The sequence below is a fragment of the Aptenodytes forsteri genome, unplaced genomic scaffold (assembly GCF_000699145.1).
Source record: "Aptenodytes forsteri isolate BGI_AS27 unplaced genomic scaffold, ASM69914v1 Scaffold33, whole genome shotgun sequence".
NCBI lineage: Eukaryota > Metazoa > Chordata > Aves > Sphenisciformes > Spheniscidae > Aptenodytes > Aptenodytes forsteri.
Window position 1 is genome coordinate 6,723,994 of NW_008795037.1, and position 12,303 is coordinate 6,736,296.

General features: G+C 39.5%; 1 protein-coding gene across 1 annotated transcript in view; it reads left to right on the forward strand.

Annotated features, from left to right (window-relative positions):
* Window positions 1-12,303, forward strand: part of SMPD3 (sphingomyelin phosphodiesterase 3) — a 33,505-nt gene that overhangs the window by 2,881 nt on the left and 18,321 nt on the right. The window contains exon 2 of the mRNA XM_009276740.1: window positions 11,218-11,293. Within this exon, the coding sequence (XP_009275015.1) occupies window positions 11,218-11,293 (76 nt within the window). The remainder of the gene's footprint in view (window positions 1-11,217; window positions 11,294-12,303) is intronic.

Here is a 12,303-nt window from a genome sequence, read left to right on the forward strand (position 1 = left end):
TCCCTTTGGCCAGTTTGGGTCAGCTGTCCTGGCTGTGCCCCCTCCCAGCTTCTTGTGCACCTCCAGCCTTCTCAGTCGGTAGACCATGGAAAACTAAATGTCCTTGGCTAGTGTAAGCATTACCTAGCAACAACTAAAACATCGGTGCGTTATCAACTTTGTTCTCATCCTAAATCCAAAACACAGCACTGTACCAGCTACTAGAAAGGAAATTAACTCTATCCCTGCCGAAACCAGGACACTGCTGCATGCAAAAAATGAACGTACATGTTGTGCAGTATAAATATTGCCAGGGTCACAAAGACTACCCTTCAATATATGCATATATTAGGGATTAAGAGATTAAGAACAATCTGCTTTCAACTGCCCACTGCCGAGTCATTGATTTGCTACCCTGCTAGGCAGGCCGCAATGTCTCCATTTCTCCTGCAGAAAATTAAGCCTCTCTTCAAAATTCCACTGGGATGATGAACTTAATTTTGGATTGGAGTTGTTAAATAATGTTACAGTTGAGCAGGGAATAGGGACCAATTATTGTGAAGATTGGAAGACAACTACATTCTTTTAAATGTGACAGAATTCTGGCCCAGCTAAAAGACCATTTTTCCTCATGTCTGTGTCATTCTGACATACTGTACCTTATACCTAAAATATTTTTCATTCTGAGTTAAGTCTATCCTGATATGAAATGACTTTCTGTCTGAATTGTACATTAAGTGATCACTGGTCATTTCTTTCTTTGACCAAAAAAAAAAAAGTAGGAACGATCTATTTAATTTTAGCTTTGAAACAAAGTAGATTTGAAGGTTGTTTTTCTTGATGTAGTGCTTCATCAGCAACTGAGCGTGTGTGGACTCCGGAGACAAAAGCTACAGTAAGTAAAAACCTGGTTTGTTTTTGAAGTCAGTGAGAATCAATCCATTAACTTCAGAGGTCTTGAGGTCAATCATGGGATAGCAGCAAGCTAGCGAAGCGTATAGTAACTGTGGTTGGAAGGTGTCATTCTAGCCAGTAGTCTGCCGTTCAGAATGGACAGCTTACATCACTGCTTTTTAGATACTTCTTTTACTGGCTCTTACATTATTTTGTATGTATATAACGCAATCCAGTACTACATTAGAGTCTATCTCAGTGTGGTTTCCACGATAGTAAGATAGCCTTGCAGAACAAGAGTCTTCTAATGGCTTTCCATTCAGCAGTGGCGTGGAGTTAAGTGTCTCTGTCCTGTGCAAACTCTGTGTTTTTAAGTTCCTGACTCCTGTGGAAAGCACGGTGCTGAAGTAAAAAAGACATCAATTGAGTTTTGTTTTGGAAGTATACTTACGAAGACTGCTCCCCTTGCATAGCTTCCATCTTTGAGTAAAGGAGCAATTGCCCTCTCTGTTGTTTTTTAAAAAAAAAAAAAAAAAAAAAGTTGTGAAAAGCGAGTGAGGGGAGGAGACTTGCATATTTTGAAAATATGGATAAAATCACGTAATGTTTCCACTCATTAGGAGGATGAAGCCTTTATTCAAATCTTTCTGAACCTCAGGAAAGACCCAACATCCAAATTCAGAAGAATGTTCAGAGAAAAAGAAACTGGTTCTGATTTAATGAGTACGGTTTGTCTCCTTACTGCAAATATAACTGTGAAGGAGATAAATTAAAGGTCCCGGAACTAAATGTTTGATGAAAGTTGAATTATTTTAAACAAAAAGGCAAAACTGTTTTGGGGGAGTTGTGTTACAAAACAGATCCCTACTGCCAAGGTACAAGTGTTTCACACATTTTTTTCCTGTTGGAATAGCTTCTGTTTCCAGTGAAGAGGAAATGATTTTCCATTGCCCCCTCTTCCCTGCCCTGCCTTCACCATCTAGACTGTAAAGTTCAATTGGAGATTTGGAAGGATTTGAGAGATTTGCTTAGTCATACAGAATTATTTTACCTGAGAGACTTACACAGCTCAAGGGTTATTATAGCTATAATAACAATCAGCTCTTACGTACTGCTTTTCATTCATATGTCTCAGAGTGTGTAATAAAAGGTCACTATGTGCTTAATAGAAGGAGAAACTGAAGTGCAAGAAGGTAAAGTGATTTGATTGTGGCCTAACACCTGGGGTGTCACAACCAAGGAAAGACGTTGGAAATAAATCACAGAGGCTTTTAAAACACTGCTTCATGCTACTGACTTCATGCTACCTAACAGCTATCTGGAGACCTGTGCCAAGGAATTTTGCTAGCCCTGGTCTGTTCTCTTCCTAAAGATGTCTGCCACAAAAGGTGCTGCTGCTGGCATTTTCCTGGCAGAGATCACAGGCTGGTTTTTCCATCTGTACAGGCTGATGCTTTCCAGGTCAGGATGCAGGCATGAGGATGACATAGCTGTGAGTAGCTATTGTGTAAAGCTCATTTTCTGCATAACTGGAGGACTAATTTACATTCAGCACTTTGATCTCTTCAAACTCTAGCAGTGTTTCTGTCTCCAATCTGAGGGTCTCATTGGGACATACGAGGGACACAGCCACAGAAAAAATAGCATGTAAGAAGGGGGAAATGTCACTTGCATCTAAGCAAGTTTCACGTCTGAAGTGTTAAACCACTGTTCCTAGTTGCTGCTCAAGACTCGGAGGAGAAGTTAGCAAATATATAAATCAGCCAATCCATTTTCCTACTTTGACAGTCTGGGCCCTTGGGAGACTCTGCCGTGACACTCTGTTCTAGCACTGCATTTCACGTTAATTTAAAATGCCTAAGAAAAGAACCCTTGAGTCTGCTTTGTAGGTTTTATAACTCCTCTTGTCTCTTACTGCTGCTCTGCTACAGATAGAGGAGGGAAGTGGGATGGACGCAGATGCTGTCCTGTGCTGGTGATTCTAACTAAAAAGCTAGCTTGTATGTATGTGTATATAACACAGTGCAGATCGCAGTGTTCTCGGTTACTCTGCAGCTGTTGGTTTGACACATACATAATTTTAATTCACAGTGGTTTTGATGAATTTAAAGGAAGTTTTAAAATACGTCTCTTTCAGAAATTGGATGATTTTGCAGTCAGATGAAGTTTAAAAGGTATCGATGAGTGCTGAGCAGAGATTGTGTAATGCATCACCTGTTTGTAATCTACTAGAAGGTTTCAAAATATCAACATTCATCTTTAGATAGAGGGGTTAGTATGTAGCCTTAGTTACACTGTCTTTCAGGGATGCTGTGTAAGTTTTAGACAGTAGTGTAATAAAACCAGAAAACATCCTTAACTTGACCTGATGAGTTACTGAATTGGAGAGCTTGTCCGTATTTTTCCAGATGTATCAATCTAATAAAAGCTGTCACTTCTGCTGACAAATTTTGCCTCTCTCTTATCCTTAAATTGCAATAGCTGTAACTGGAACGTAACTCTAAGCCATACAAGACACATAAATGCATACTTGGGGTAGGGAGGTGAATGAAAGAGGTATTGTTCTCAAAATGGCTATTAACTGCGGAGAGGTTTTGGAGGGGTTTTCCTCCCACCGAGACTGGGAGATATGAAGTATGTTGCCTAGAAGGCTGTTCTTCCTACCATTCGTAGTAGGAAATTATTCTGGTTTTTGGCATCTGCCAAGACAGAGAATTTTAGCAAAAATAAGAATTGTTGCTTACAACACAGTATGTGAATGTAGAGCAAAAGCAAAACCGCAGTCTGATGTGGGTAGTTTGAACAGCTAATAGTATTCTAACAAAATCAAAAGGAATCAAAAGGAAAAAATGTCTTGCGGTTTTTGCTAAATTTCTGAAAGAACTTGTATTTAATTAATATTAATTCCTAAGCTTATTAACAGATTTACTTTTCAAATTCCCTGAAAATTAATGCTGTTCTCAGGAAGTACAGTAATTGTGCAGAGAACATGTTATTATTCATTGCTTAAAGGAAACCTAGCAACCTTTGCTTTATGTGCAAAGCTAAACTTGTTTTCAAAAGAGCTGACATGGTGGCAACAGATGGTAGAAGGAGCAGGAGCTCTGACTGCAAAACTGCTTTGAAGCAGTTTTTACTATTTGCTACTCTCGAGGCGCACCTGCTTTGTGTGATAAAATGAGGGTTCCCTGAATTAACCTCTGTGAGTCTCCTTTTTGATGTTACTGATGCAGATACGTTTTGCTTGGGTAATTTAAGCTGTCTTTACTGTCCCATGCCAACTGGTGTGTGCTGTGGCTGAGAGCGAAGGGGCAGCTGCACAGCATACTGAGGGGAAGCTTTTTTACCTAAGGATTACACAGAAAAGGGGAATGGCTGTTTTCTGACCCCAGTAAAAGATCATCTAGAGATTTCAGTGGTTAGATTTTCTTGTCCTTGATCATTTGTCCAGTATCTACAGTTATCCCAAGATGCAGAAAAGAAACGTCTAGCGCTGTTCATGAATTTGTTTAGATAACTCTAAAGCTGTGCCACTTAAGTCAGGAGGGTAACCTAAACATTTTCCACGTGTTCAGTTTCTGCTATAAAATGTTAATGCGGGAATCAGACAGAGTCCAATAAACTGCCTGAGACTTTTTTAAAAAAGAAAAAAAAGACCCTACCATGGCACTGTACCATGTTCCTTACTTTGATATAATTAATGTTATTAATCATGGTCTTTTTCTCCTTCGTTAATGGGGACAAATTAAAACTGTTATGCAGTTTTGAGAGAATGTGAGCTGTGGGCTTTATCCTCTCCAGAAGAGGAAGAGCCCTTCATTCATGGCACCAATTTCCAGCCGCTTTCCCTCACATGTAAGCTTAATGAAGCTTTGCCAAATAACTAATTCTCTGAGTTCATGGAACAATAATTGTCACGTGGTGGTGGGGGGAAATAGGATTCTGAAATAATCAAGAGTGAATGCGGCTAGAAAGAATTACAGAGCACCAAACAGAATTTTGAGCTGACCTCAATAACATTTTAAACGCCTTTAATTCATTTAATATGCTTAAATAATATATTTATAATAATAAATTAGTAATTTAACTAATGTGTCTTCTCTAGAAGCTGCTACATATCCCTGAAGGCAAAAAGCAGAGCTGTCAAAGTACTAAAAATGAGATAGATCTTTTTACACTATGTCTAAGCTAACCAAAAAACTACTACAAAGAACACAAAGTGCAGGAATAAAACACGTCTTTCTTGGAAGTTACCGCTGTGGGACAGGAGTAATTGAATTGTGAATGTGAGTAGTTGCAAGTTTTCCTTGACATCTTCTCTTATCAGTAACAGGAATGAGGACTTGGGCACACAGTTTGACTGGCTATTCCAGTAAATTTCTTGGTGCCAACTCTCCTGATTGTCTTGGAAAATTGCTGAAATGGGAAAAAAATGCCCAGGAGGGGTTGATACAATTTGGGAGATTACAAAAAGTTGTACTGGAAAGAAAGAGAAACTATATTTTCCATTTCTTTCTTTTCTCTTCCTCAGGCTATTGTTTGCTCATTATAATTACATAGGATGTCTAGAATGATATTCCCACTGTAGCTGAAATAGGGCGGTACAAACAGTATACTGTTGCCAGCACATCTCAGAGCATCAAACCCAGTAAGTCTGAACCACGAGTGTGTGTGGCAATACTGCTACTTGTGCATATACAGTTGCTTTATCTGCAGTAATTCCGTTGAATCTCATGCTCCTGTATTTTCAATGGAGCTTCCCTTGAACTTAAACAATATTGGCTACATACGTTAAGATGAGTATTTCTGTGGGAGTAAGTCACTGTCACATCTACTGTAAAGTCTGTTTCTGTGCCCTGCTCTTATTCTCTGTCTGGGGTGTTTTGTTTCTAAGACAAACAGTAACTCGAGGCCCCTGCTTAGATGATGTTCTTTACAAATGCAGCGTTCGTGCTTTTGTTTTTAAGGAGAGAGGTTTTTTCCCCACAGAGCATGCAGGTGTGCTCTTCAGCCTGGCTAGTTTTTCTTCATAATATGAACATCATTAGCTTGGTTCTTGTCATGACCGTACATTTGTTTGCTGTAGAGCTAGACTTCGGAGACATACCCTCTTCAAAAGATTAACGCAGGAATCAGTACTACAGTTCGCATTTATTCCAATGGCAAAATTGACACCTTCATGGTCAACTAAGCTGATGAAAGGAATGGTTTTGCTCATTTACTGCTCATTTACAGAGCTCTAGCTCTTCTGTGTAGCATCCCATCTCCCTGAAGGATTCTTAATGTTGCTTTCAGATTACGTACCTTTCCCAGCCTTGGGTTTATTGGCCGCGTGTAGACAGTGGGTTCATAAACTCTGTGGAGCTCTTTTTCCAGGAGTACGCCAAAATTTTAGCTCTCTTCTGGTTTGCACACCTGGCTTTGCTTCCCATGAAGGAAGAGGCAATGGCATATGCTTGGACTTGTATGTATATAAACCCTTCATATTGGAGGGTACACATTTAAGAAACTGTCTGCTTTATTTAGGATTTTTTTGAATGGCTACCTCCTGGCAATGTGAAGCTTCTAGAAGATGTCACTAAAGGTTAAGTTCCCCTCATAACAAACCTTTTGTTTTTGTCTACACGTTATTGGTCAGTGTTTGAGAATCTGGTTTGAGTCTTTAATCGAGTGAGATTTCTCATGTACAGCGCGGCCCAAATTTTTAAGCATTAAAGAGCATTTCCTTCCAAGTAGCTGATGATTTAACAACACAGCAATGACATGTTTGAAGCTGTTTTTTTTTAAGCTGATATTGAAATACCCCTGGTATTTAGGTAGCATTTCCCTGTTTTTTGTTTAAGTATCTGTTGATGCTTTTCTTGACATCCAGACGTAATAGGACTGTTTTGCACTGCTGGGACGGATGTGTGTAAATACAAACTGTTAAAGACAAGATATTTGTCATGTTTGCAGCTTTGTATACTTATTATACTGGAGTACGGTAAACATGAGATGTGCAAGATTTTCCAGCTAGCTCAGAAACTCCCATGATAGCAAGTAATGTGATTGAATTTAAAGTTATTTCCTTCACTCTAGCTCTAAAATTTCAACTGTTGCTACTCATTACATTTTTTTTTCTTGTCAACACCACTCTTTCTGCCGTGGCCCTGTTGGCTGGATTTCTTTCATGAGCACTGTTCGTTACCTGATACCAGTGTAACTGGAGGACATACTACTCCTCAGTCCATACAGGACAAGTTTTTGATACACAGTTATAGGAATATACACAATTTTGCGTAGTACAGCACAGTATCAGTATGGTCTTTCCAACGGATTGTACTAATGTGCTATGGCACAGAGATGAAATCTTTTAATAAAAAGACCTTGGTGTCAAGTACTTTTGTGTACTTGACACAGTCAGTACGCTGACTGAAAATAGAAAAATTCAGAGCTGTCAGTCTTGCACTTACCTACTTAATTTACAGGCAAGGAACAAATGTAAATATGTAGCAGTAGAAACTGGCATTTTGAATTCCAAACACAACCTTAGCAGGCTTTCCCCTTTACGGAAAAAAGCCTCTTTCTCATGTGTAATGAGCTTTTCATGCCCCTCACCCCAACAGCTAACAAAATGTAATGCTCGGTGGTGTAACAGGGTTCAGAATCCACTCCTAGCTTCCAAATGTTTGACTAGTTTGATTACTTAAACTTTGCAAATGTACTGAGAATTGGAATATATTTTGCATATTTCAACATAATATTGAAAGATATTAATTTGCTTCTGTCAAAATTATATCATTGGGACACTTTATAAAACCACAAATATGTTCTCTCAGTTTCAGTTTTACCTCTAGGTAACATCAGAGTTTAACAGGATATCACATCTTTTTCCTCTTGTAATAATTACCCCATTTTAAAACATTGGGAACTTACAAATATATTTAGATATTACCTTCCTATAAGTTTCCATAGACATAGAAGAGTGGTCCATGACACAACTAAGACTACACAGTCATTTCTAGAAAGCCGTATATGAAGTAGTTCCCTGTTTAGAAGGGTAATTCAATGAATGTATTATTGATACAGAGCTACTAATGTAGAACGGTTGAGGTGAACTTAAGTCAGGCTTATGGTGAAGGAGCCACTCTGGCTTATTTGCTTACATATATTTTCTTTGTAAATGTGAATTTAGAAGTTTCTTCTGTATTAAGCAGCAAAAATTACATTTGTGAAGTGCTGACTTGGTTTGGTGGAAGTGAAACCTTTCTGCCAAGATCCACGTTGCAGGCTGAAATGAACGCTCAGTGTTGTCTTCCTGAAGGACTGCCACGTAGCTGCTCAGGCCAAGTCACCACAATATAATATACCCTTGAAAATGGAACAGTCTAAAAGTAGCTACAGTATTTGGCCACACAAAGGAATGTTTTTATGCAGAATTATAGGGCTTGTAATATTCCAGAGGTCAAGTAGTTTTCCTGTCTGCACATCCCATAGTCCTTGTCCATCTGTGAAATACCAGATTAGACTGAATAATCAGATTTTCCTTACTATTTTATTTCAGACCATATTTAATATACTAGTGCTTCTGCTGTAGCTGGGAATTGACTGGGAGGCTGCAAGGATATTTATTTTCTCTCCTAGTAGTTGTCACAAATATTTGTCTCCATTATGATTATACTCAAAATGACTCTGCTTGGTGGTTTACATCAATACTGCCACTCAAAAAAAACCCCAACCAACCCAACCCAAAAGTCAAAAAAAAGTTGGAGGAAATGTGAAAGCTGGGAGACAAGCTGCTTTGGATGTACTTCCATGCCGGCACTTTCCAAGGAAATTCTAATTATGTTAATGTCTTCAGCTCTTGCTTTTGAGCTGCCTTTTTTTTTTTTTTTTTTTTTAATTAGCAGGGTGTTTATGAAAGCCCCTTTCCTTTTCCCCTCAGGGGTGTGTGTAAAGCAGCCGTTGTTCCTAGCAAGTGCGGAGCCCAGGGGCACTGTCCCCCTGTGGTGGCAACCCTGAGGGGCATTGGTTGCGCTCACCCACCAGCATACAGCGGCAGTCAGTCTTTCTTCTAGGCCATTTCTTGTCATTAGAGAGCAAAAGATCCCAAGTCCATTCCAGTATGGATCTGTGCACACAGGGAAACCGTATGATACATGTTTATTTATGATTAATGGAAATCAGTGTGATCCTATGCATAAATTGGTTAATGAGTACGAGGCCTTGTCAGGCACTCCATTAAGGCTGCACAGGAAATTCTAAAGCCAATTTGAGCTGACTTCTTATTCTCAACTTGACTATAATTTACGTTTGGATGTTCAGCTTTTGGACTTAAATCTTTTATGCTTTTTGGATAGAGACACTGAAAATGATTCCATCTGCTTTAGTCAGTAAGAGGATTATAAGCAGCACATTCTCGCTAGAAGGCAGAAAACTTTACGTGCAGTATTTTCTTTTCAGTGTGGTTACAGTAGATGGCATTGAAAGATGTATGACATGCACACTTTTTCTCTGCAGCAGGAGACACTGCAGATTTGTTAACTAGTAGAGACTTTACAATATATAGTTTTCAGTGTCGAAGAGAAAATCTGATTTTGAGTTATTAAGTTTGGAAACTATATTCATACACCTGCCTTTCCTAGATAATAGAGGATATAAACCAACGGTTTCCCACTTTTCTATTGGAATGGCATATGTTGCATAAAAAACTGGAGAGTGCGCTCCTTTTAATTCACCTGTGACATTGTGATATATTCAGACCAAGGCAGCCTGAAGGAGGAAGAAAGAGGTCTGCGTAGCGAAGCTTCTGCAGTAGTCGCTAATAGCCATCCAGCAGATCGGCGTATCCTTCGAGACTCTGCCACAATCTTGTGAGCTTAGGAGAATCCTCTGGCTTAGGGGTAGATCCATATAGATCCATAGCGTGTATTTTCCTTGTCTTCCTCTGCCTTCACCCTCCCTGAAGCAGGTTCACTGGATGGGAACAGCAGTAAGAATGCCATCAATACCCATTTGGAAAACTGTCTAAAAGAGGACTGAACAGACTGAGGACAGAACAATGCCAGTTGTTTATTACGTACTCTTCTAGCTGGAACAAAAACTGAAATTTAACAAGGCATTGTTGAGTACAAATGACTTCCAAATTTGCTTACTGCAAAGCTGACTTTCCAGTTATAAAATGAATCAGATGGTTCTTGGATAGCTGAAAAACAAGAAAACCAACGAAGCTGACAAAATTGTGTCTGTATGAAATGGAGCTCTGCTTGTTATTTAGAGGTGTCAGCTGAAATCTGAGCCTAGCCTTGTGAAGGAGAGTCATCTGCGGGGTTGTTTTCTGAGCCCTGGGTACAACATTCCTCTGTGGGCATTTTCTTTAGTAGGCCATGCAGTGTTGCCACGTTAATTGTCAACAGGAAAACCATACGCTCAAACTAGTTTCTTGCCTCAATCCAAAGCTTGATCTTGATCTTGATCCCAAAATCATTGGGAATTTTGATTTGCAGCTGTATAAGTCCTGAACTGCCAAAACCTTCAATAGAGTTGAAAACCTAAACCAGAACTTGATTCTAATTTGCTTGTGTGTCCACCACCAAATATATTTTTAAAAGATCGTAGCATATGATATAGATGAGGAATTATACTACGTTCCAGCTTCCCTGGAAGTCCTGCCTCTTCTGTGTGTAAGAGCAGGGGCACACATTGTGTTTTCAGCTGGCTGACAGACATGGGGGCTGCTGCTGTGAGCTGAAGAATGTAAACACTGTGCTGAGACAGAGCAAAAATCCCCAACACCTTTGTAGAAGAACGTAAAAAATCCATCAAAATCCAAAACTTGCTGTGGAATGGAGAAAACACGGGTCAAGACCAGTATTTATTTCGTCGTTCATCCTTTTCCCCAGACTCCCTTGGCATTTTTTCCTTCTACATTCTAGTCATACACAGATAGGAAGAATTAGACTGCTGATAGTGTTAGTATTATATGGCACTTCAGTGGTGGGCCTGAATCTTGCATATGAACAAGAGCTGGGATGCAAAAGGGTGGCAACGCAACTGGGACAGAGAACCAATGGGATTGCGAAGAGCAGGAGAAAGTCACATTTTTGCTATCAAAATGGAAACGTTGAAGTAGTGGTGGCCAGGAAGGGGAGTCAGTGTGCTAGCAGCAAGTGGGACCCCAATAAGCCCCAGAGTGTCTCTGGTGGGTTTTTGTACGTGTGTATGTGTGTTTTCAAAACGGAGCTAGATGGAAAGAGTGGTGAAAAAAGGCCAATACCGTGTACAAAGGCTGCACAGCCGGGGTTGGAAGTGGAGTTGTATGAGCTCTTCCATTAATCACCTTTTTATTTCCTCCTTCCCTTCCAGGTGCAAGTGGGAAGTACACCTCAGGACCAAAGAATTGTGGGATACATTTCCTGCACTCACTTGCAAGCTATTGCAGGTACTGTCCTAATTTGCACATCTTGGGTTTTCATTATTTCTAGGCCTGTGGTGCCTATTCTTGCGCAAAAGTAGCAAGTATCGCTCCTCCAGTATTTCTGATAAAGGGCAGTGTGCATTGCAAATAGCAGTGAAATAGTGAAGAAAGAAGGGTAGACAAGTATCCCCAAACCTTCACATTTTCAGTCTTGGAGTAATTAAGTATTATAGGACACAAACAAAAAATATCCCTTGAGAGCTTTTCTTCCTTTTGCTTCCTCTTAACCAAATATTGTTATTTTAGCAAATACCTTACTATCTTCATTACTCAACAGCATTTAACAACCCATACTGTGAGTATCAGCATATAAACTAAAATTTCTTTGTATGTAACTAGGGGATTATCAGAAGATACAAGTGGGGACAGTTTTTTCCATCAGAAACTGGCAGCTGGAATAAGCCCAAATTCTTTGGTTTTTGACCTGCAAATTTCATACACAAATGGCTAGCAAGTTAATACACTCATTGAAAACTTCCCTTGGTCGTGTTCAAAAGCAGTTCCACTATTACATTTACTACAGCATGACACAGCATGCTCTGTGTCCTTTGTTTCATGAAACAGTATTTTCTAAGGTTGTTAAAGATACATAAAATGCAAAAACTCTTAGCAGGGTGTGGAAGGCTTTTTTGGAATTTTCATTGAGTTACCTTAAAAAAGAATGAGATGTTCTTTAATAGCAGGTTTCTGTGTCTGCGAGATACATGGACTCCACTGCTTCCCATAACCAGACTGGAATTTCATGTAGCTCTGTCAGGTTATGGTGGAGCCTGTTCCTCCTCAACCATCTTACGACCTTTTATGACCTTTTTTCATGATAGTATCTCAAAACTCAGCTCTCCTTTTAATATTAATATTCAGAACAAGACTGAGGTAGATGGGTGGCCTTATCTCCGTTTTACAACCCAAGTCCAGAAAGCAAGGGGAAGAAAAATTAGTAACATCAGGTGGTTTTATTCCATTTTTACTGTTCT